Below are 25,883 nucleotides of genomic sequence, written 5' to 3' on the forward strand. Positions count from 1 at the left end.
TTGCATGACAACAGTTTGGGGAGGACAGTGGGAAGTCACGACTGTAGTGAGCTTGATGGAAGCAGCTGTAATGCTCTGAAACACCCAGAGCTGATTTTCAGATCTGCTTGTGTGTCTGAAGATGCAGACTGGCACCCAGCGAGGTTTCTAGAGACATCTACCCAGGACATGGGACACTTAATCTGCTTGGATCCCCAAGGGCACCTGCAAGCGTCACCCTGAGCTTAAACCCCTGTCACTGCGGCCATCATTACGCTTTCTGTGCTCCAGCAGAAAATAAACACCCTTTTGGAGGTGGCTTCTAATTTTCTTTCACGAGGTATTTGTATTGAAACAGGAGCAGGAAGCAGGACCCTGGGTGCTGCACAAACACAAAGTGCCATGGTGACTCCTGCCCCAAAGAGCTGATGAAACTCGTCACACCTACACCACATACCACCGGGCTGAGTCTCCCGCACCTTCCGGACGCGGGGGAACCTTCATCCGGGCGGAGTGGGTGAATAATGTCACCACATCAGAACGGCCCCACTTCACCCAGGGAAGAAATGATTCCCCGGGGCGCAAGGAAGTGGAAGATTAGTGCCCTGGTGTAGAGGAAGTTGCCCTGGAGCCTCTGGGGGCTATGCCGGCTTCTTGCATCTGCCATGAACAGCAGCAGAGGGTTTGGTAGCAGCTGGCTCTCCTCTGGGCCAGGCTGCTGCCTTGTTTCCAAGCCAACCAGAGTCCCTTGCACTCCCCAAACGGCTGCAAACAATAAGCCTGGCTCGCCTTCCCCGTACCAGGCCGAGCATGGCTGATACTGGAAGCAGATCTGCCCTGGCCATGCTGCAAAGATGGCAGGGAAAGCTGAGGCAAAGGGTGCTCAACCGCTGCAGCACTCTGACATCCACCCTGCCCTTCGCCGGCAGCTCAGCGTCCAAGCGACAGGCCCCGGCAGGGATGAGGCCGCCTGGGAATGGCGCTGGCCCCGCATTCCTCATCTGCCCGGAGTGCTTGCCAACGCCGGCTTGGCCCCAGCCGCCTGCAGGAGGGAAAAAGATCTGTCCGTGGTCCAGCAATAAAGACACTCGTGTATTCTTCCCCCCTGCAAAATGCCAAATTAACAGAGAACAGAGGGAATCAAGCCTGGCACCAGTGTGAAAAAGGGTATTATTATTATCTCCGCTGACCAGAAGGCTGAGCTGGTGTATGGAGATGCCACCCGGCACAGCTGGGGTCCCACCCAGGGGTGGCAGGCATACGTTTATCCCATGGTTTCACATGACCTTCTGCCTGGTCTCAGTGCAATTTTATTCTGATTTTTGAAACAGAACAACCTATTTTCCCTCACATTTCCCTCACAAGTTGCTCCCCGCAGGCGCTGCACCTCTCTTTACGCAATGGCAGCGCTGAGGGCCTTCCTATTGCGCTCGGCTGACAGAACACCTCAGGAAGGCCCCGCGCCCCCACCTCCACCACACGTGCTCGCCACCCCGCGGCTCCCAGACCCGGGCCGGGAGCGAGGGAAGCCGGTAACCGCCACCCCGCCTCCCCGCTCCGCCCGCCGCGCTCAGCATGGCGCCGCGCCACACTCAAGATGGCGCCGGCGGAGGGCGGGCTGAGGGGGGGTGTGTAGGGGGGTGTGGCACGCACTCAAGATGGCTCCCGGCGCGGCGAAGGGGAGATGGCGGCCGCCGCGCAGGCGCGGCGCGGTGCGTCACGCGGCGCGGCGTGACGTGCCGTGCGTGCGCGGCGCGCGGTGACGGAGCGGGTCGGCCGCGTCCCTTTGTTGGCGGCGGTTGAGGCGCGGCGGGGCCGGGGCCAACGCCGGAGGTGGGGGGGCGGCGGCGGGCGCCAGGCAGGCCGGCGGGGTGGGGGGGGGCTGCGGGAGCCGCCGCCGTTTCTTCACCGCCTCGCCATGGACTCGGACGAGGGTTACAACTACGAGTTCGACGAGGACGAGGAGTGCAGCGAGGACAGCGGCGCGGAGGAGGACGAGGAGGACGAGGAGGAGGACGAGCCCGACGATAACCTGGACCTGGGCGAGGTGGAGCTGGTGGAGCCCGGGCTGCGCGTCGGCGGAGAGCGCGACGGGCTGTTAGGCAGTGAAACGGGAGGGCTGGGCCCCGGCGGCGGCGGTGGTGGAGGCGGCCTGGGCGGCGGGCCGGGCCCCGGAGGCGGCGGTGGGCCCGAGCAGGAGGAGGATTATCGCTACGAGGTGCTGACGGCCGAGCAGATCCTGCAGCACATGGTGGAGTGCATCCGCGAGGTCAACGAGGTTATTCAGGTGCGACCCCCCGCGAGCGGGACCGGGGTGGGGGGGGGGAAACGACCAGGAGGGGGAGGCGGGGCGGGCCGCGCCGCCAACGGCCCTCGCCTGAGAGGCGCCGGGCCCGGCCCTCCCGCGTCCCAGATCCCCCTCACACGCGCCGGGGGAGTCCCTACCCCACCCCCCGGGGGGAGAAGGGGGCTCCTCGGCACCCCCTTCCTCTGGGCAGGCCGCTCGGGGCAGGCCAGGAGCTCGCTTTCTGCCGTGGAGGCGTCGGGAACGAGGCCCTTGGCTTTAAAAAGGCTCCTCTTTCTTTGTGTGGTTTCCAGCCGGTGGGCTGTAATGTATATTTTGCTTTCCCCACCCCCCTCCGCCTTCACGCTGGCTTGGGGGCTTTTAGCCCCTACAGTCCCTTCAGTAAGCCGGTGAGTCGATGGCAAGCTCTGGAATTTGAGGACAGGCAGCCAGGAACCGCTCTGGTTTTGTTGCCTTCTCCCTTCCCCCCTGCCACATTCAAACACACTCCTGCTCATGGGGTTGAACCGTGTCGTGTTTATTTCCAGCATAAACTAGGAGAGATGTGAGCAATCGCTTCCAAACGTCAACTTTTTCACCCCGTTTTTAAGCACGCTGCTTTAAAATTAAAATCGAGTTCAAAATAACATATACTGTCTTCAGGTGAAATACCTAAGTCATATCTGTTGGCTCTTGAGGTTTTGGAAGAAAAATTCAAGCCACTGAAGCTGTCTGGTATCCCTTTCTAAATGCTTATGGCAAGGTTTTGCTCCAGCTCACCATAAAGTTTCTGATGCTGTTCACTTTTTCTGCAGGTGACCAGAGTGCGTGGGTTTTCTTTTGTTCCCGTTTATTCGATATTCAGAGTTAGAGCGAGTAAATAGAAAATGCTTCTCCTTTTCCAATATGCAAGCAGGAACAGTGTGAGAAAGTGAAATTTCTGGATATTTAATATTCAAAGATACAGTGCCCAGAAAGCAGTTGTTTTGCTAGTTGTATATGCTTCCAGTGTTGGTAAATCCGTTTAAATATGAGATGCTTCAGTGAATGCTTTTGCCCAACTATTCTGTGCTCTACAATGGCTCTAATAGCAGCTTTAAAATGTTGCTTTATGTGCTATAAATTCACTGTAGTTTACATGTAGCTTGATGCAAACAACTGTAAAAGTATTTGCGTACTAAATTAGTAAATGACATTTCTTAAGTCAAATTAAAGTTTATAACTTTAATAATAGTACTGTGCATGTGAAGCTGAATAAAGGAGTCTGTCTAGATTAGCTGATTAGCCTGCAGTTAAGGAAGATCTCATGGTTAGGTATGGGTGTTTCTTTGCTACCAGTTATCGATCCTAATATAGGGAGGGAAACAAATGGCAAGTAGACATGCAAACAACTTAAAGTTTTTACTCTTTGAAATAGCAATTAAAATGGCGAGTGTATTTAATGACCAAGACTATGAAAATCATGACCCATACTGATTGTATTGAACATATCCTATCATTTGTATTATCTTTGCATAAGCAAAGTGGTGGAAAAGTTCCTGCCAGTGAGTAGTGAGTATGCCTGCTTGTGCCTTTTCCAGACCCGGCCAGCGTGGTGGACTCACGTACATGTTCTTCATGAACTGATTTCTTAGAGAAGGTCCTGATTTCTGGTCTGTGGGGTTTTTTTCCCCCTTATACTGCTTTTGAGCTGTGTGACTTGTGTGCTTCACCTCAGAGTTGCAGAACTAGTGGAGAGAAGTCAGTATAGGCAGAGACGCCCTTCTCCTGCTCCAGTACCCGGGGTGGCGGTGGGAGGCCTGACCCTGCGATGGACTTGGCTGCCTTGGGCTCTGCAGAAGCCTTGCAAACTGCCTACACAGAACCACAGTGACGGCTGCTTATGCTTCAGTTATTTGTGTTAGGTTTGCAGTAGTTATTCTCGGTGTAACAGAGCAGAGTGCAGAAAGCCAGTTTGTTTAGAATGTCATGGGTAAACTTTTAAGCCCTGGAATGTATCAGAAGAGGGTAGAAAAACGTTCAGTTGCTCTGAATGACTTTTAAATGCCAGCTTAGTGCCCTTAGATTTCTAGTCTGTTCAGAGGTAAGTGAACCAAATTCAGTTGATGCTTCAGTATTTGCTCATCCTCTCTTCTGTTGCTGGTGGTGGTGGTGAAATCTTCCAGGGCTCTGTTCTGTTTATTTCCTTGCTTTTGGCGCCCAACCAGGATTGCTGCTGCTGCTTTTCTGGTTCAGTAAACCTTTTCTGGAGTCACATTGGCTCAGGATCCTGCTGCGGATCCTCGGTTGCAGTGCTGTGATTCACTTGTTCCAGTCAAGTACTGGATGGCTGTGGTCTCTGCATCTACATTGGGTTCTTGATATCAAGTGATCACGGTTGCAGTTATGTTTTGTAGAGCTTGGGAACTTACTGATTCAGGTGGGGATGTAATGCAGAGGTGTCCCATAGCTGGAAACTTCAGCTGCAGGTCTTGTGCCCTCTAATCAGTGAAGGTACTGGTTTCTTCTGATCAGGAGTAAGGTATAAATAGGATTTTGTTTTTCAGTTGATCATCTTTGCAGCTGCAGTGGAAGGAAAAGGTATCAGTGAGCCATGAAGTATCTGCAAGGGGGTATCTGAGCCATGGTAGGTATAACTGTCTGTATTTAACAGCCTTTATTAGCTGATAGTACTAATAGTTGGAGGGACTGAATTAAATATATTCTCTCATCCGTTTAGTAACTTCCAAATACAAGCTGTATAAGAAAAACATGAACTTCTCGGGACAAGGATTTGATCTGATGAAGACTTTGCAGAAGTAAAAGCTAATTTTTGGTAAAATTCCTGATTACAGAGGCTGTAATTCACACCATAGTGTGTAATGGGCTCTTGAAGACAACTGCTGGTGCCGAGCTGTTGGCCTTCTAAGACCACTGAAATTGCAGTGAACTAGGGAGGTTTCAGAATGACTCAAATATTCAGAATACTTTGCATTTGCTCTTTCTTGTCTGAGCATAAGTGGGATTTCAGGTGTTGAATGATGATTTTTGCACAGTATTTGGCAGTTATGCTTATGATCTGATTTGACTCCATGTGTCGCACAACAGGAATTCCCCTTCCACTCCAAGTGCAAAAATGGGGGTATGAATAAGCCCCTTAACCTTGTGCTGTCTATTGGCTGAGACTTTTAAACCCCACCTCAGATCAGAGTATCACTTTCATTATACCACTATGATTACATGGAGCAGAGAGTCATTTGACGTGTTATTTTGAATTTTAGTTGTCAAAGTAAACAGGCGGATTCCTGGTGGTTTTCCAGCCGCTGGCAGAACAGCTTACCTAACAACTGCAAAAACCCAGACATAGAGGTGGTGTTGAACAAAAAGGCTTTCTCCTCTCAAAGGCGTTTTCCCACAGTTGAACGTCTTCCTCGTATTCTTACTCTCTGAACTTTTGTCCAAATAATTTGCTGCCACTGTTAATGTCTTTTTATATATCAGACTGCTATTTCCATCTTTGCTCTAGATTTTCTGAAAATAAACTTGAAAAATGTTTAGAATAGCATGTTTATTTCTACTCTGAATAGAGCACGTGATGATCTGTGTCTCTGTAGTCTTCCTCGGCCCAGTGTTCTCCTTGCCTCGTTGCAAGCTTGTGCAATTTCAGTATTTCTGAGGTGGGTTTGTTTCCCCATTTTGGTCCCCTTTTTTCTGGAGCATTCCAAGTGATGTCACTGACCATATTCATTCTTGCTGGACTTGGTAATGGTGAGGTGTTGAAAATACTGTGATGAAGCTCCGAGGTGGCTGATATTTAAAACAAAGGGCAGAAAAGGGAGTTGAGCCTCTTTTTTTTTTTTTTTTTTTTTTCTTCCCCCTCCCTCACTCCACAGCAGGGAGCAGGATCCTGGATGTGGCCAGTTGTTGTGCCTGACCCGCCGCATGGTTGTGAGCATGTCGAGCTTCAAACCTGGGCTTTGTCTGGGAGGAGATGGCATCACTGGATCCAACAGAAGTTAGCCTAGCTGAAAAATACCTTTTCTTTTTACTATAGGCTTTAAAATAAGGTTCTTCAGAACAGGTAACGTGTAACATCAGAGCATTTGTAACAAATGCTGGTTTCTCATTTACGATGAAGCTGGATGAGTTCTTTGGAAGTAAGGTCAGGTCCCTACTGGATAAAAGCTTTGCCATTAAAAGAAGCCAAAACCTCAGGGCACTCCTAAGTTACAAAGCCATGTTTGTTAAATTTATTCCAGAAGGGCTTTTTCAAGAGGCCAGCAGAGTTGAGGCGGTGCAGATATCCCCCAGAATGCTGCAGCCCTGTGGTTAAATAGAGCTCTGTTACGGCAAGTGCGAACCCATTGTTGCTTGGCAAAAGGGGTCTTGTTAAACAGTGGCTTTACTTGCTTGGACAAACCGTGCTGATTTGCAGTTGTAACTTAGGAAATTTCCCCGATGCCGGTGTAATTCAGTGCTGTGGGCAGTACATTCCAAATAGGTTGTCCAAAATAGGCATGACTTGCCAGTGAGCAACAGGAGTCGCTGCTGTTGTACAGGGTCGTGCTTAAAACTGTATTTAATGTTAGAGATGACATCTTGAAAACTAGGGAGCACTTGAAGCTGCTTGACAAGCATTAGGTAGGAGTCTGTGGGTGGAAGCACTTCAGGCTGATGCTGCTTGCGTTTGGGTCCGCTTGCACAAGGTGAATTTGCAAGCCTCTAACTTCTCTTATTGTGTGGTTAGTTCTTTGATAATAAAATTCTTTTGGGGGCCCTAAATGTTATGATGCTGGAAGGAAATACTTTGTTAAACTCCATGTTTCTGTCATGTGGCATTTATAAGGTGTTTCATTATAGTAGGAATGCATTTAATATTTCCAAGGAATGGAGTAAACTTCATTGTGACAAAGAATTCCGGAGATCTGGCTGCAAAGGTTTTGGAAATGACATGGTATCTGTTTCCTGACTGCCAAGACATGTAATTCTGAATAGAATTATTTTTTTTTTTTTAGAATTACTTTACATTTCAGCATTACCAGGTAGAAAAGTCTTGTTTTATCTGTTAAGTCTCCAGAGTAATTTAAACTTTGTACTTAAATGACCCATTTGCTTAGTGCTTTAGATTTCCGTTTCTGTTAGGCCAGATGTAAATCTCATGGCTGGCCATGAGTAAAAAATTAGATGCTGGTTTCTTTTGTCTCAGTGTAATTTTGCAAAAATCACAACAAGGCAGCCTTCTCTCAGGGACCTTGTAGGTGCAGATGGGGACTAGCTTGTACTGGGGATGTTTTCAAAGTGAAACCGAAAACACTCTTTGTTTTTAGCTACTTTTAAACATTTGTTTCTAAAAGCGAAAAACAAATAGTAAATACAGTTATTGCTATTCCCTGTGGGTTTAATTTTAGTGAGCAGGACTGTACTTGCCATGCAAACTAGAAGTGTTATTTCTGCTATAAATTGGTGTGCCATGGAGAAGTCATAATTGAGACTGCAGCATTCCCGGTCCTTGATGTGAAACAATAGGTATTTCAGAGTGTTAAAGAATAATTAAAAATGAAACTATAGCTTATACTTTTATACTTACACCAAGCTCAAACTCCTTAGTTTTACCCTTGCATGAGTTAAGTTCATAATGGGAAATAAACCCCAAACCTCTGATGCTCTTTGTGTTCCTGTGATGTTACATGGAAGTGTAGGTCAGTCATGTGTCTATTAAAAAATATTTCACTTTTTTTGCTTAGTGCTGTTTGGCAAGCAACATTAAATTTAGGAGCTTGGTGCACAGAATTTCAGTTCAACACTCTCTGCTTCTTGTGATTAAAACTGAGACCGGAAGACTTCAACATTTGTTTGAAGTGATGCAGTTAACTCATCAATTCAAAGTAGCTCCCTGTACAGCACCTCCCCAAGTGTCCTTGGCACCTGTTGAGTTGTTTTTAATTTCCTATTTTGAAAATATCTCTTCCCTGCTTAGGAAAGTCCTTTTTGAATGGTCGGTAACTGGGGAGAGAGTCCAGAATTTATCACGAGAGCTGTGATTTTTTTTTTTTTTTTTTTTTTTTTTTTTTCCACGGCAGGTAACTGTGAAGGCTGACAGTCCTCTCTGTGTAGTTCAGTCCATAACTTACCTGTTCAGGGTCATGCTTCCAGTCCTCTGGACTTCTGTTACTTTTGAAGTTAGAGGGATCTGAAAATACTGCAAGGGATGTTTTCTCTTGTTTGTGGCTGGCTATGCTGTATTATTGGCAGCTGTAAAGAGTGTTTGGAGGCTTTTACGTGTATACAAGCATATAATGCTGCTAAATTTCATAAAGTCATTCAGTAGCTTCAGCAATTGCAAGAAAATTGCAGCCTCGTTTAGTGTAAAACACACACGGAGCTACTCAGTAATGCCAAATGGTGCATTTGAGTGCAGCCCAGAATACAGATGCTGCGTGTTTGAGCGAAGACTGCCGAGCCCATGTAGGATATCAGTGCAGGAGGCTCCAGCATGATGAAGTGGTGACCGGCTCTGCGTGAGCTGGAGGAAAAAAAAAAAGACTTTTAAATTTGATAATGAAAATTCTGATAATATTTAAATATCTTCACCATCCCAGGTGTTTGCTGTTGGAAGTGTTGAAAACCTTGAGTTTGGCCTGTATTTGATTTCTTAGCTTGCTTTTAGCTTTTGATCTTGAGCTGTGATGGAAATACTGTTAAAATGAATGCTTTGAGAACTGCTTCCTCAGTAGTTAAGTTTCACATGTAACTTAGTTTGGTAGTGTTTGTACTTCACAAGTTGGTGCCTTTTTAGAATTTGAAATGTCCGTATAACCACAGACACTCTTCCAAAAGAGGTCCCTTGTTTACACGGCGTAGCAATGCTGAGTAATTATTTTTGGTATTCAGAGTAGTTCACTGTGGTGAGTGTTTGAACCACTGTGTGTATGTAACGCTCAAATACAACTATCTGCATCAAGTCTTTTGCCTGTTTTTAGAGACTGAGAACTTTTGCCAAATGTCAGGAATAATTTCAGATGCCAAGTGTTATGTAGATAACTTTCAACAGTATCTAAGTCACTCGGAACAAGCTAATAAGCCATTTAAATACTTTTCAAAAAAACGTGCTTCTTCCCGTTGTAGTTTAGCTGCCTGCTTCTGGATGTGTTGGCTTGCCTTGTGCAAGTGTCTTGGCAATTGTGGTGCATCTGGCATTGCCAGTGGTCTTGCCAGCTCTTTTGGGCAACATTTTAGAGCTGGTGGGGCACCTAGCTGGTAGGCCTTGCCACTGCCTAGTAAAGAAGAAAAAAAGAAAGAACTGGCTGAGGGACATGTGAACTCCTTTGGTGTCCTTGTGTTGGAGAAGCGTGGAGCCCAGACAGCTGAAGAGGGCAAGCACTGCTTCTCTGTGACCGTGTTATGGTGCATGCCTCTCCTTGTTGCCAGGCTCTGGCATGTCTGTGTGACAGCAAAAGGTTGTAGTCCTCTGCGGATATATTGGGGAGGGGAACTCCTCCTGCTGCTGGGGACAGGGGAGCAATTGGGAGCCCTGTGAGCAGGTGGTTCTTGACCATAATCTAAGAGTAACTGGACCTGTGTGCCACCTACTTAAAACTCAGCTTCTTGGCCTTCTCCTGAGCTACTGATGGTTTCTAGGTGGTGCTCACTTACTCATGCTGGCACGTTAAGTTCCTTCCTCCCAACCTTTTCTAAAGCATTCTTGGGTTTGTATCTTCTTCAGTTAAAACTTTTTACATCCCAGAGCACCATGTGGCACCTCTCATTTCCAGGGACAAGCAGTGCAAGGATCCTGTCTTGGCCATCTGCTTCAAAATCAGGTCTTATGGGAAAGCACTTGTGGCTGAAATGCAAAGCGGTGAAAGAGAAAAGGCCTTTCTTATGAGTTACTCGATTTTGTGCTTGACTTCCTGGTCTGAGGCACCCTCCATGTTCTGGGACACCATGAGCATGCCTTTTCCTCTGGGGAGGGTGCATTTTAATTCACAAAAGATCAAGCTTTGATTGCTTTGTGATTTGAGGAATTTGGGAGCTGGAGGGAGATAATTCCCAACGTTGGAAATTAAAAGCTTGGATATTTGCTTATTGCCTTTACAGCCCTTCAGAAAAATTGTCTGTGCTTGATGGAGTAAAGCTTTGTGTGTTATTTCACCGGATGAGGGATGCAGACTCTGAACTCTGTTTTCCAGTGGATAAGCAGGATAGAATAGGATGCTCAGAAGGATTCTGCTTGGGCACCGTTAAAATCCTCTTGGAGAACGCACATTAAAATCATAGAACCAGAAGAATACGTATAATTGCACCTGAAAATAGTCAACTGGCAAAATAACATGACTTCTTGGGGTGTTAGTTCAAAGATATATTTTTTAAAAATTTAATATCTGCCTACTCCTATTAAGGAGAAAGTATGAAGAGACTTTTTTCCAAGATAAATGAAAATTTTAAGAGATTCTGAAGGCTTCTGCTTCCTGTCTGGTATTAGTAAGCTAAGTCAATCTCTGAAGGAGTGTGAGTAAGCTATGTGAGTGAGTGTACTACCCTGGCAAAGTGCGTTTGACCCGTTTACATTGGCAAAACTTTTTCAGAGCCACAGAGGAAGTAGCTGGTATTTGAAGAACCCCATTAAACAAAAATCACAGCAGGACGTACTTGATTTTTACCATTCCTATGCTGCTTTGATGTGTGTGTGGAAGCTGGTGAGCTGGTGAAATAGTTACTGCACAGTGAAGTACTTCACTCTGGGTAACTTCCTTTCAGGTTTTTCTTTGGTTTTCCGAGCTAAGGCAATATAGGCTGTTGTTGGTAGGGCTCCCATTGCTGCTTGGCTTGAAACACCAACAAACTCAAGCTGTTCTGGTGCTTTGAGTTTCTTTGAGTATCCAATACTCATCCCAAGCAGTGCTTTTGGAGATGCAGGGGTGTATGGAGTGGCACCTGCAGCCTGAAATAGGGACATGGTTACATGTATGTTGCTCTTGGCTTAGGCAGTTCCCATTCCCTCTCTGCATGGGTACAGCTCTTTGCAGGGCTAGATAATGGATGGGATCAGTGAACTCTCTGATTAAACGTGCCTCCTCTCTACTCTTATCAATCAGCCCACTGTTTGACCCTGAGAGCAGTTGCTTTGCTCCGTTTGCCAGAAGTGATGGTGGTTGAATTGCTGAACTCTACTGCCAGCAAAAGAAATGCACGTGTATCTACACCTGAAAACAACATTTTTGTGGCCTGTTTTGGGTGCACATATAATTAGTGGTGCGTATTTAACTTTTGAAAGAGCTCCGGATAGTTTTTCAAAACTTTGATCCTCTCTGCAGCTGATAAGTTTGGATTGTGTGTGTTCTTGTGTAACAAAATACAAACACAATCAGCATTCCTTTGTCTGGCGGATAGAAATACAGAGAGGGATTAGGGGAAAACAGGAGAATTCACATGAGTAAACAGTGTCCCTTGCAATGAGCTTTCCTGTGTGGGAAGAATAATTTAAGAATAAGTTAACTCTTAAATAATCGACATCCCAGTCAGGCTCAGGGATCTGAGAAATAGGGAGGTGGAAGAAATGGTTTGGAAAGAGGAGTAGTTAAGGACCTTTTCTGGGAAGAAGGGAGAATGTGTGGGAGAGCCATATCTTGGGGGTGTGTGTGTGTGTAACCGAGGGAGGAACCTCCCAAGGCCTCACCTACTGCAGAGGAGATGCTCAGAAGTGACAGAACTTTGCTGATTAGCATATGTTAAAACTAGGCTGAACAGCAACTTTTTAATAAAAAAAAGACAGGAAGAAGAACACTTCCAGCACTTAGTTAGCAGCTTCATTTCTCTTCTGGGAGCTCTGACAAGCTCTCGGTGAAGAGAGTAAGTGAAGAATGAGGCTTGTCATTCTGCTTTCCTCTTCACCTGAATAAGTGATCCCAGTAGGTGCTGTGAATGTCAAGGTTGGTTTTGTGTGAAGTGGAAGGTCTTTGGGGTAAAATCACACCTAGTATGCATACACAAAAATAAAGTAACGATTTCTGAGTACTAAGAAGATCTGATGAACAAAGGTATCCAACATCTTTCTTTTGGTAGTTAGTAGTACTTCTGTGATGACCAGAAGGCTATCTGAGAAAACTGAGGTGATAATTCTTTGATTTATACATATTTTATATATGCATTAGCGTGTTCTGTAATAACCATTCTCTTTATTTTAATTGGTAAAATGATGAGTTTGAAGCTTCCGTATTTGTATTATTAAGAGAGCTGAAACTAATACTTGAAAATGTACTCTGCTGTATTTTTTATGTTGGATGATGACAGTTGATAGTAAATGCAAGTGTAGTTCTGTATGACAGCAAAGATCAAGTATAACATGATAAAGGTCTTGGACTATTGTGGGTTAGAAACGTAAGATACTTTGCCTTCAATTGGGAATTCTTTATTGAGGTACTGGCAATGGGTTCGCAGATTGTATGATGCTTGAGAAACTGGTAAAATGCTTCTTGGCTGGCTTTAGTAATTTCAGGATCTGTCATCTACTTTGTGCCGTTACTGTTGGGGAGCTACCTTCCCATCTCTGATGCTTGCTTTTTAGCTGGGGTGATAGCTTCTAGGAGGGGAACATAGTGCAAAGACTTGGAGTTGTCTGTAGGGATGCCTGGGATGGCTGATACTGAAACTGTCTGGAGGGAGGGTGCTTGGAGATGTTTGGGATCTCTCTCATTCTCATGTACCACGGTGTAATTCCCCTGACTGGTGTCCTGCTATCACTTGCCAGGGTATCTGCAGGCAGGCAGCGCTGTGATTTGGAAGAGGCTGGGTGCCAGCCTTTTCAGTACACTTAATTATCTGCTAGTCGTTAGTGTAATTATTCATATTGCTAGCCTTCACATCAGTTATAAAGCAGGACTGATTGTGTGGGATTTTTCTCTTGCAGAAGCCCAGGGTCTGATGATAGATAATAATATTTTAACAGAGAAGGAACAAGGGATATCCTTGTCAGATAGTGCACAGTCCATCAAATACGAAATTGCACATCCAGGTTAGTTTCCTCTTCCCTACCGAAAGGGAGGTGCTCCAGGTGCTTTGGAGGGTCTGCACATACTTGCTGGTTTAAATCAACTGCTTTAGAAACACTTCTGATTAAATGAGTGCCAGTTTGTGCAGAGGTAAGTCTTCAAAGCCCTGAAAAGAGAAAATGGTGAAAAAGTTGGAGGTTTCCTGTTCTCCCCCACTGCTGTATGACTTGTTTTGTTATTTCTGTATTGAATCCCAACAGAGTATTTTTCCTCTTAACTCAAGAGAGCTCAGGTAGTTGGTTAAAAATACCTGCAGCAGTTAGAGACTGCCATTACAACTTTAGGTGTATCTTGTTAAAGGATGGGAATGAGAATGAACAAGAGAATTGCTAAACTCTTCGTGTTTCCAGAATATTTCTTCAAAGGTGGCTTCTGCAGAGCCCTTGGCAGAAAAGGTTTTGGGGCGTAAACAGGCAAAATCATTTCTTGTAGCGGAAATCCCAGCTCAAAAAATAGAATGTTGCCAGGGTTCTGTTTTGTTGGCTGTAAAACTAAGACTAAATGAGCAGAGTATGGTAAATAAACTGCAAAGTCATCATTAAAAAATGGTTTGAGCTAGAAGGGGCTTGTTGGGAAAAGAATGCTGGCAGATTTTCCTAGTGCAGATGGAGATTCTGCCAGCAGAAAAAAGTGCTTTTGCAGGTATAGCTGCTTTTGTGCAGGGAAGTGATAAAAGCTATAACCACATCTGCTCTGGGGCTTTTGCCAATGTAAAGATGTTGCCAAAGATTACATCCCCAAGACACTGCTGCATTGGCAATGATTTCCTGGGCCTGTATAGTTTGAGTGTTAAGATGGCTAAATTTTTTTTTTTAAACTTGATTGAGAGTTGTAGACTAAGTCATAGGCATCACCAGATTTACTGCCTATTTGTCAAGGTGACATCGTGCGTACAAAACATATTTTGCCAGTGAATACTTCAAAGGGTTAAGCTCTTCCTGTTCTGTATTGCATTGCAATTTGGCAAGACATCTGTCTTTCTGCTGAATGATGCAGAGGTGATACATGGGCAAGGTCTGCTGTCGGAAAATGAGAAGGTGGCGGTCAGAACTGGGATCCCGGTGTGGAGCTGGATAGCTTAGTGGGTGTTAAATCTACACTGAGGGGTGACTGACTGCTGTGGTACAGCGTGGTGCACCCGAGCGCTTCCTTTAGCCAGGTGTGTGCGATGGTAAACAAGTCTAGGGCCTTTGTGCAGTGATGGGGAGATGAAGTCAGCTTAAGGGAGGTGGTTTTTTTCCTCTCCTAAAGTACTATAGAGTGTGTTGCTGCATTGATGAGTGGGTAAAACTTCCTCTCGGTCCAAAACTTCCTCTCTGAAGCGTGTCAGAGCTTGTAAAGTTTGTAAAAGTGGGTGCTGCTTTGAGGATGGGACAGAAACAGAAGCAATAAGGGACAGAGAAGTGAAGAGAAATACCTAGTGCTTGGATGCTCACCTACCTGAGGCTTGGAGGAGAAAGATAAGATGAAAGAATGTTAAGGATTTTTTCTCCATAAAAATTCTCTAAAGTGCCTCTGGCTAAAAATTCTTCAGCTAAGCCTGTGTTTCTCATCAGTCCCATTGTCTCTGAAGGGGTTAAGAGTTGCAGGCCACCAGTGATGGTGTATCAAAATATATTTGAGCTAACCTGGCCATTGCCACGAGAGAACTTTAAGTGAGATGGCTTTTGTTTAGTTGCCATGGTAGATCTCTAACTTACTGATTTTTGTGGGTGCTACTTAATTGTGCTTATGGAAGGAGTTACCATGCCTTACCATTTTCTTCTCCCTGTCTGTATATTTGTTGGAAAATGTTAATGATAATGTTCTGAAGTGGAATTAAGGATTCAGGACAGAGGCTGCACAGGCATGTTATGAAGATTTTTGCATAGTGAGTATTTCCTCCCAAGTACCTGCGAGTCTGAGAGCTCTGACTTCTGCTGCACGAGGTAGCCTGTCCTTTTGCTCTCGTTCTTGTCAGAAGAGGAGAACGCTGTGTAATCAAGCACTGCAATAACTGCTGGGTGAGAAGAACCATGTGTTTGTGCTGGCAGTGCACTTTGGGGTAAAGTGCTGTTCTCAGTCAGAGGTTATCCTGGAAACAACTGATTTTGAGGAATCAACTCAATGGCAGTTGTCTTGAGGTGATGTACAGTTTGGCTTGATTATATCTTTCTTCTGTGATAAGCAACTCATCTGTCTGTGCGTAAGCAAACTGTGATAGAATAGGTGTTCTCCATTACTGCCCAGGAACAAAAGCAGGTGGGAGACAGGTCACCCAACAACTTGAGATTTAACCAGCATTGGAGAAACATGTTTATGCTGAACATCCTTGGGGTCTCATCCTCTGGTTGCACTCTCTAAAGAGAGGGCACCCTTTCTTTAGTCATATCTGGAAGGACCTTTTGAGACCAGGAGAAAGGCAATTTGGGAGACCTTTGCAGAGAACTTATAAAATTTAATCCAAATAATCAGTTAGTTGTTTTCTTGGCACACACTTGACCCTACAGACAGACCTGCTATGGAAAAAGATCACGTTATTGGGAATTTACCCTTCCCAAGTATTGCTGTGATGTTGGGTGTCAGAAAAATATTCTTATCCTCTCAGTTTGCCTCATTTCTTCTACACACTTCAAGTATGTCATGGTTTCATTATTTGTTCATGTTACCCTAGGAAAAAATAGTCTTTTGACATCACAAAATGCTTACAGGATACTCTTCTAGGAAGGACTTTGCAGGTGTGGTTTTTTAAGTGAAATGGACATTTTTCGGTCAGGTACTGTTCTGTTACAGCAGATCTTTGAAGCGTGATAACAGATCCTCAGGAATGAAGGGATGGTTTGGCCTTTTTGCAGAGGACATGCAGTATGCTGTTGTATATTGTTCTGTAAGATACTTTCTGTAAAAGCACCAGCAAAAAAGCACATTCTCAAGACCATTCTGTGTGGCTGTAAGACTTGTGCAGTATAGATTTCTTATTAAGGTCAAGTACAACTTCTGAGACCTTCACAGGTCTTCTAATAGCATCCTCCTAAGACTTACTGCCCATCCAGTGCCTTTAGACCAGGTGATGCCTTTGAACATGCTTAAAGCAGCAAAAGTGATGTTCTGTTATCTTAAGGGCATGTAAAATCCATGAAATCCCAGGTACTGCTGACCAGTAAGCCGCTCACTGGCCAGGGTTGAAATGACCTGTTCTTGATGTTCTGTGACTGCTAGAAACAGGAGCTAGCAGAGACAGCGGTTCTGCTGCCTGATGGGGAGGAACAGTGGCAGTTTTCAACAGACACACCGAACCTGTGAAATGGGTACAGCCCTACGGGTGAGTCTGGCTCTGCACCAGAATCTGGCAATGCACAACGCTGACTATGGTGAAAGAATGAAATTAATTTAACTGATGTGTATTTGAGTGAGGAAAAAGAAGCAGGGGACACTGTTTTTTTGAGACACGTTAAGATTTCTACAAAATGATTTAAAGGAAAATGCAATGGTACAGTTCCTCTTTCAGCTTTATTCCTTTACTGTCTGTTTCTGCCTGCGAACAGGACAGTTTCTGTAGCTCACATTGGCAGACCTGTACTTGCCCAGAGATATACAGTTCATTCAGATGTTGAGTCACTGAAGACAGCATTCCCCTGAAACCCAAATGTGGTGCTTTGGGTTGTTTTCCTTTTATCAGCGTGATGGGTAGCTGACCTGACGTATGCCATTTCTAGTCTTTCCAACACTGACCAATAGAAAACCTTAAAAAAAAAAAGTGTATTTCTGTCTTGCCAGGCTCGTGATGTGGTTATGTTGAGGACACATCTTTGTATCTGTGGGAATACTGCCAAAATCTTATGTTTGGTAGCCCCTAGACACTGTAATGATGACACAGACAGGGCTAGGTCCTGCTCTTAGTAGCTGGACTGCACTCCTGGGCAGCCACTTTCCTCAAGATCTGTCTTGCAAATGGAGAAAGCTTTTGGAAGAAAGATGTCAAACTGTTGCATTTTTCTTCAAGATGAGAAACTATTTCTGCATCTGAGATGTAAACTGAAGTTGCGGGTGGGATAATGGAGGAGAAAAGTGGGACTTCTGGCTGTAACTTGCATCAAACCCCAATATGCTTTAAGGTCCTTGGGGCAAGAAGATTTGGGGAGTCTGAGATGGGAAAGACTCAACTTTGCTGTGCCAAACACATGGCTCTCAGCAGACTGATTTCAGAAACAAATTTCTTGGAAGCAAGTCCCTGTTGTCTGAGTTGTGCCAACTCGGTTGTCTGGCCACACGGTGATCCTGCTCTGGGTTAAAATAAACCAGTGACCCCCTAAACCTGGGTCAGTTCCTCTGTCTGGTTCACTTGTAGTTGTGCAAGCAGTCAGGCTCCCATCACAGAGTGGTCAGTGGCAGGCCCAGTAGCCAGCGATTGCACGAGCTTTTGTTGCTGCTGAAATAAATACTTTCTGAGCTCTTTCATCTTGGTCTGGTTATGATGGGATGCAGATTTTTTGGAGTAGGCTCTGAAGAGCACATTTTACTGCCCTGCCAAGTTACTGCCCTATTTCAAAGTTAAAATAATAATCCAAGTAGCTGTTACTTTATCTTGTGGACAGGAATAGAGCTGGTGCATGGCTAAGCCATTCTGGGTTTCTGGAGTCTTTCTTGGTGTTTCTAAAATCTTGTGCAAGAGATGTCATACCTGGTGCTGACCAACTTGTGCTAAGCTGAGGTATTTTGGTACATGTTGTCCAGTCATTAAACTCCTCCTTCATTCAGTGTCATTGTTTCTTTCTGTGGCGAAATGTGTCATTGCATTCCTCTTGAACAAACATAGTGTATTTTCCTCAAGCCTGGCATTAGTGAGTTGTTACATTGGTTTCAGACAAGAATTGAAACCATACCCATGTGTCTTTTCCAGTCTTGTAGAGACTGTTGGTCTGAGAGACCGTGCAGGATTGAAAGTACCGCTTGTGCCATTGAGGATGCTTGTGAACTGGAGAAAACCAACATTTTCCTGTTTGATGGAGCTGTGTCTGTTTGTGGTACATGCATAGGAACAGTGCAGTAACTGGCAGGTCAAAATGAAGTGTAGTGGGGTGAGAACTTTTATAGGGTTGGAGTCATGTACAATAGAAGGGGAAAAATGGAGCCTGGGGGTGTGGAAGAGCAGTGATGTATGACATCAAGAGGGAAGGGGGCTGAAATATGCTTTGTCAACACCATTTCTGTAAGTAGTATTCTATGGATGAGCAGGGAAGGTGACTACATATTGTTTGTGACTGGGACACAGAGGTCTGTTACTGCTTTTTCTAAAGAACCATCTGTTTCATTGATTTCTCATCCTGCCGGAAGCATTGTGAGGCACTGGATGTTGACTGAAGGTTTGGCATGAGGGGGAAATTGGTGATTACCTGGGACCCGGACTCTACCTGAATGAACCTGCAGGTCCTTTACATTCAGGGTAGCCAAAACTCTTTTGGGGGCTTTTGGTATCACCTTGTCCACAGCCTAGCTGCAGTGCTGTGTGCTGTCTTCTTCCTCCGCAATGGGACATATTAAGGAGCTACTGAAATAGTAAACTGGAAGAATTATATGGAAATGATGCCATCACCTTCTCCTACTCTTTTAAGGCAAGTCTTTGCAAATTCATGAGTGGGAGGCAATGGGTTGAATAAACCCATTCTGAAACGTACTCTGGCACCCATGTGCTCCCACTCCAGTTCTCTCTCAGTACGTCAGCTATAGTCGCTCAGCAGCAACTCTGGAAACTATAGCTGTAGCTCATGTTGGTTATACAAATTTGCTGAGCTTTTGCTCATATGTTGGGATTTCTTGTGGTGGGAGACACCAGGAAGAGAGAAATACTTTGGATGGTACTGCCTTTGTTAGCAGTAAAACAACAGTACTCCTTAATCTAAAAGAATTAAAAGTGAGAAATGCATTGTGAAAGCATGTACGTTTGGAGACCTCTTGTTCCATAGTCCATAACAAGTGTACTGTCACATAACTTGCTCAAATTCACAGGGCCTTTGTACCTGTAGTTTTTTGCTCTTTAAAGGGTTGGTTTTACACTTCAGAACTGTAGCAGAAGGAAGTAGAAGCCAAAATGTTCTTCAAATTAAAAATATAAACCAAGGGTTAACATCTCTCTGTATCCTGTCGTCAAACCACAGATCTCCTGGTATGGAAGCAAGTGTAGCTGGAAAATACCTTCCCTGATTGGAAAATACCTGCCCCTGTGCAATTTTTAATTTGTGTTGAGTTGGTGGTGGAGTTTCTGCGGTCATCTGAGAGCCAGCACTGCCCAGCACACTTGAGCAGCATGACAAATCATAGAATCATATCGCAGAATGGTTTGTGTTGGAAGGGACCTTAAAGATAATCCAGTTCCAACCCCCCTGCCATGGGCAGGGACACCTTCCACTAGCCCAGGTTGCCCAAAGCCCCGTCCAATCTGGCCTTGAACCCTTCCAGGGAGGGGGCAGCCACAGCTTCTCTGGGCAACCTGTGCCAGTGTCTCACCACCCTCACAGTCAAGAATTTCTTTCTTATATTTAATCTAAATCTTCCCTCTTTCAGTATAAAGCCATTAACCCTTGTTCTGTCACTACATGCCCTTGTAAAAAGTCCCTCCCCAGCTTTCCTGTAGCCCCTTTAAGTCCTGGGAGGCCGCTAAAAGGTCTCCCTGAAGCCTTTTCTTCTCCAGCTGAACACCCCCAACTCTCTCAGCCTGTCCTTATAAGGGAGGTGCTCCCGCCCCCCCCAAGCATCCTTGTGGCCTCCTCTGGACCTGCTCAAGCAGGTCCATGTCTTTATTACACTAGGGGCCCCAGAGCTGGACACAGCACTGCAGGGGGGATCTCATGAGAGCGGGGTAGAGGGGGAGAATCCCCTCCCGGTACCTTCTGGCCACACTTCTCTGAATGCAGCCCAGGGTACCGTTGGCTTTCTGGGCTGTGAGCGCATGTTGCTGGCTCATGGTCAGTTTTCCATCCACTAATCCCCCCAAGTCCTTCTCCTTGGGGCTGCTCTCAATCCACTTCTCGCCCAGCCTGTATTTGTGCTTAGGATTGCCCCGACCCACAGGCAGGACCTTGCACTCGGCCTTGCTGAACCCCATGAGGTTTGCACGTCCCACCTCTCCAGGTCCCTCTGGATGGATCTCTTCCCTCCAGCGTGTGACCGCACCACACAGCTCGGTGTCGTTGTTGAACTTGCTGAGGGTGCACTCAATCCCACTGTCCATGTTGCCAACAAAGATGTTAAACAGCGCCGGTCCTAACCCCTGAGGATGCTACTTGTCACTGCTCTCCACTTGGACATGGAGCCACTGACCACAACTCTTTGAGTGCGACCATCCAGCCAATTCCTTACCCACCGAGTGGCCCATCCATCAAATCCATGTCTCTCCAATTTAGAGACAAGGGTGTCATGTGGGACAGTGTCAGAAGCTTTGCACAAGTCCAGGTGGATGATGTCAGTTGCTCTTCCCTTGTCCACCAACACTGTAACCCCGTTGTAGAAGGCCACCGGACTTGTCAGGCACGATTTACCCTTAGTGAAGCCATGTTGGCTGTCACCAGTCACCTCCTTATTTTCCATGTACCTTAGCATAGTTTCCAGGAGGATCCGCTCCATGATCTTGCTGGGCACAGAGGTGAGACTGGCTGTAGTTCCCCAAGTCTTCCTTTTTTCCTTTTCTAAAAATGGGGATTATATTCCCCTTTTCCAATCAGGGGGGATTTCACTGTACAGCCCCGACTTCTCAAATGTGATGGATAGTGGCTTAGCCACTTCATCTGCCAGTTCCCTCAGGACCCGTGGATACATCTCATCAGGTCCTTCCCTTTGATCCTGACCCGTGAGCCCTCGGTCGGCTCCTCACCCATCCCCAGGCAGAGCTCCCTGCACTCCAGCTGGTCACTGACACAGAGGGTGACCCCTGCTCCTCGTCTCCCCTGCCTGTCCTTCCCAAAGAGCCTGTGTCCTTCCACCCCAACACTCCAATCGTAGGAGCTGTCCCACCACATCTCCCTGATGCCAGTAAGATCGTAGCCCTGCGGGTGTGTGCACATCTCTACCTCCTCATGTTTATTCTCTGTGCTACGTGCATGTGCATGGAGGCATTGAAGTTGGGCTGTGATGGAGCTGACTCTCTAGCTGGAATTCCTTTGTGCTGCTCCTCAGGTGCTCTCCTGCTGTCCTGGGACCCCTCTCCGGGCATCTATTGTTGCCACTGGCATCAAGCTGGTAGCAGTGGGATGGATTGTGGTTCCCCTCCCCCATCCACTCCCCATCCATCTGATTTTTTTTTTTTTTTTTTTTTAGAAGCATTACAGTGTAAATTCAGTTTTTGCATTTCCAAATTTGCTACTTCATCTGGAGTTGCTGGTTTAGTATTTTTTTTCTGATTTTAAAAGCTTTGTTAGACAATGGGTCTTTGTTGCGGCTCCTAATCATTAACCTGAAAACTTTCCAGAAGGCTCAGAGAAAATGTAAAGCAGCTGACTGCTTCGTTTCTGTCTCTTGAACCAATTAACTGAAGTAATAGAGTTTTCCCCAAAGTTGCTTTTTTTATTATCTTCCTCTGCTAAAAGAGTGTATGCTCATCAGAGCTAGAAACAAGCAGTAAAGTGCATATAGGTTACTACAAACTGAGATCATAATATCAAGCTGCCATTTGGTGCCATCATGTAGTGGCACTAATTCAGTAATTCTGTAAAACTTAATTTCCAAAATTAAGAGATGATGTGTGAAGGGAAGTTAATGAGATGAAGAAAGATGTAGGAAGCTAAGATGATCACCATCGAAGCTGAAACTTATGTATGTGTTAATGGGAAGTTACAGTGAGGTGGTAAATGCCAGCTGGAGGACAGCAGTTGACAGCAGAGACTGGCAGTGTCACAGGGAAGTAGCCTGACTTCACGTGGAGTTGCTTGGAAATGCCAGTAGCAGGAAATAGGTAATTTTGGGGGGTGATTCAGGGGTGGGTGATTTGAAAAAGTCACTTAGTGGGGCTGTAGAATGCAAAGGCACTGGTGAGAGCATGGAGATTGAATACTACTGATTTTGTTGTTATTATTTATAACAGGTGTGTGGAAGATGAGAAGTATCTCAGATCCACCTGTGTGTTGTACTGGCCCCATAAACTGTGAGATGGCTAATGGCAGAAACGGTGGTGTGATTCTCTGCCAAGCCTCAGGGGATGGCAGAGGAGGAGAATATGGATGGGTAGTGGCAGACTGATGTGTTCAGCTGCTGTCCTCATCTTCTCACAGCAGCCCTCTTATGTTCTGTCTGTAATAGAGCCAGGGAATATTACATTACGTGAAAGTTTTCCAGCAGCTTCTCCGAGTGCTCAGTTGGTGGTGTTTAAAAACTAGCAAGTTCGAGGATACCCTCTTTAGGAGATCACATCCTGGAAGTGCTCAGCACTTAGACCTCATCTTTTACATTCAGTTCCCAGGAATTTTATTACGCTGCTAGAAACAAGTTTTTGTGCTTGTAAGACTGTCTCCTGAAAGAATAGATGTGAATGGACTTTCACAAACGAAGGTGTCTCAGTGCACTTGCAAAACAATGCAAACCTTACGATGACAGTCTTACTGTAATGTGATTCAGGCAAAAAGCTTATTTAAAACACTTTCTAATCTGTGTGTTTGTGTCTAAGGTTACCTGCATGGGGCTGGAAAAGATGCAAGTGAAGAGCAGTGGTGTTCAGAGAGAGTAGATGACCTAGTTATTGCAGAATTTCAGGCTGGTGTCCACTTTGTTATTACCTGACGAAGGAAGCAGCTGTATGGTGCCCGGTCTGTTGTGTTGGTTGCCCTTGTTCTGTGCTGTGGGTGGTGAAAGGGCTGTTGTCCTTCAGAAAGGAGTGTCAGTGTGCAAACCTGTTGGGTTTTGAAGTAATTGAAGACTTACGGGGAGGTTTCTGCTCCTGCTTGGTGGTGGCATTTAATGCAATTGCGTATTGCCTGTTCGTATCGGTCTTGAGGCTGCCTGCACCCCACCTCCATGACCTAGTCATCTGGAGAGCACTGGGGAAAAACATGTGACGTATCTGATGATGCTGGTCTCCAGACCATCAGTGAGAGCTACACCTGAGGCAAGCAAAAAGTCTCTTAATTTATCAAGCAGTCTTTTAAGCCTTCTCATGGTGAGGTTGCTCTTATTCTACCTGCTAACATAAAGTGTAACATTTTGATTATTTTCTTAATGCTTCCTTCCATGGCACAGTGTGCATGGTGACAAACTTTGAGATGCTGTTTGATCCTGCACGTGTTTGGAGGGCAGCTGGAATTTCCACTTGGTGCTCTACTATTGGCAAAGGCTGGGTTTTTGTCTGATTAAATACTTACAGTGGGGGGGTGACATGCTGTCCCTAGATGCCACTTTACTGGAGCAGACGTTTGTGCTGCTTGGTTTGTCAGGCGTTAGCTTCTACGCTGGTCTTTAGACAGCCCTCTGCTCCTCCACCTGTGTGTGCGATACGTCACCACCAAGCAAAACTCTTACTCTTTGTCAACTGATGTGAAACTAGTTGGTTTCCTTCTGCTGGGGAATTTAAATATGGTCTTGTGTCACGCACCTGTAGACTATATCTGTGGATGTTGCTGAGGTTTGAACCATTTACAGATGTCTGAGGCTTGGGCAAAGCCAGTGTTTCTGGAGTGTCCGCTTTCATTCACGAGTGAGGATTGTGTAGAAAACTGAACTGGAAGTGGTATCAAACTCGTATCGCTGTACGAGTGTGGAAAAGCTTCTGCTATTGGGATATAGATGCTGCAGTTGGGATGAAAACTGTTGAAATGCAAAAGCTGCCATGTTTAGAAAACAAAACCAGCCATGAAATGGAAAGAAACAAAATAATTTATCAATACCATGTCTCAAGGAGGTGGGAAAGGATTTTGCTGGAGAACTGAGCTTGAGTTGTTCTTAAATGGCTTTTATCTGCAGTGAATGCTGAAATCGAAACAGGAGCTTCCTCCTATCGTGTGATGAGAAGCTGAACTCTAAAATATGCTTTTCTTGGTAATAACTGCAAGAATTAACTGCGCAGCTCATCTTGATGGATGAAAACATGAATGGATCAAGTACTGCAAACAGTCATTCAGCAAATTGTGCTGCTTCGAAATTCTGATTTAAGCTAATGTCCTAATAATCTTTAATTTATAATTCATTTATGCATTTAAGTGCATCCAGGTTCCTCTTTCCAATTCATACTTTCGTATTTTGACAGGAAAAAGAAGCCAACTCAGATATTAGTGACCAAGCTTCCAGTTCAATTAAATTCTATTAAATGAAGGGGGTTTATTTCAAATAATAATAATGCTTCTTTGGAGAAGTCCAGACCTTTGCAGGGTTTCCCATCCCTGTATCTCCCATTTGCACTGGTGTACCCAGGCATGGCAACATTGATAATGACAGTAAATGTAAATACTTCCAGTGAAAAGCAGTGAAGTGGGATCTGTTTGAAGCACTTTTGGGACTTGGCTGCTTTGTTAGCCTTAAAAAAAAAATAAATCACTGCTGAAGGACTGACTGTGTTTCTCTTTGGGCAGAGCTTTATTATGAATGTTTTGTTAGCGAGATAGTTGTGGCAGGGAGTCTTTTAAAGTGCCCTGAGAATTTCAACAAAATGGCTGCTTTCCTCGGGTTTCGTTCCTATCTGGATATCAACAGGCTTGCTGCCCTGAGCTCTAGGCAATCTTCCTCGGCTTCAACATGTAAAATTTAATAGGTGGCTGTTGCAAATTAGATCTGCTGTTTCAGCTTTCATCAAACCATGTTTGGAGGAAAACGGAGTGTTTGAACGTGTTTGCTTTTCCCATGCTTGCTGTCTGTTTCTGGCTGCTTTACTTACTGAAATTTTTCTTTGTAAACAGAAAATACCCTTTGTAAAAGCACGCTTCTCCCTGCTGCAGCTTCAAGCCTGAGCAGTAATCCCCTGTCTGAGCGGCATCGTTAGCTTGTTCATAACTAATCTTTGTGGTGTAAGTCATAGGCAGTAATCCTGTGTGCCAAATGAGAAGCCTGTCCAGTTTCAGAACAGAAACTCTAATACCAGTGCTGTGTAATCTAGCGTTGTTTAAATATTCTGTTAATTTTCACAGTACTGGAGTGAGTGTCCAAAGTGATTGCTGATAAGAGGTTGAGAGAGGGCTGTAGCAGAACTAGTGTCAAAACAGGGGCTGAAGCATCAAATTAGTTTGGTGGTGTTTTAACCCCATATGACCAAGTTACAGCACGTAGCTGCTCTGCAGCAGCTAACCTCTTGTTGTGATAGATGCTGTGATTTATTCCTCCAAAGCTGCTCCCAGGTAATGGCAAGGTAAGTGTGTGCATGCAAGCAATTAATGCGGAGCAGCTGTTACCCGGTACCTTGTTGGTGTGCCTTGCCTTAAATTAGAACAGTCCTTAATGCCAGAGGTTTTTGCATTTGTATTTAACTGTGGTTTACATTATGCAAACCAAGCCTCTTAGCACTGCCTCCCTCCCTGTCTTCAGTCCTCCCTGTGTAATGCCAGCTCAGGTTGTATTGCTGTCCCCACTGCATACGAGCAAGGGCACAGCTGTCTTAATCCTTGCTTATGTATCTGTGAAACAACTGGTTAAGTTTTAAATACTAG

The 25,883-nt window shown here is 45.3% G+C and overlaps 1 protein-coding gene across 1 annotated transcript in view; it reads left to right on the forward strand.

Moving 5' to 3' along the window:
- The first annotated feature begins 1,837 nt into the window (after positions 1-1,837).
- ARIH1 (ariadne RBR E3 ubiquitin protein ligase 1) overlaps positions 1,838-25,883 on the forward strand; it is a 64,250-nt gene continuing 40,204 nt past the window's right edge. The window contains exon 1 of the mRNA XM_074836888.1: positions 1,838-2,266. Coding sequence (XP_074692989.1) covers positions 1,898-2,266 — 369 coding nt within the window. The 5' untranslated portion in view covers positions 1,838-1,897. The remainder of the gene's footprint in view (positions 2,267-25,883) is intronic.

Source organism: Strix aluco, chromosome 12 (assembly GCF_031877795.1).
Source record: "Strix aluco isolate bStrAlu1 chromosome 12, bStrAlu1.hap1, whole genome shotgun sequence".
In the NCBI taxonomy this organism is placed as follows: Eukaryota; Metazoa; Chordata; class Aves; order Strigiformes; family Strigidae; genus Strix; species Strix aluco.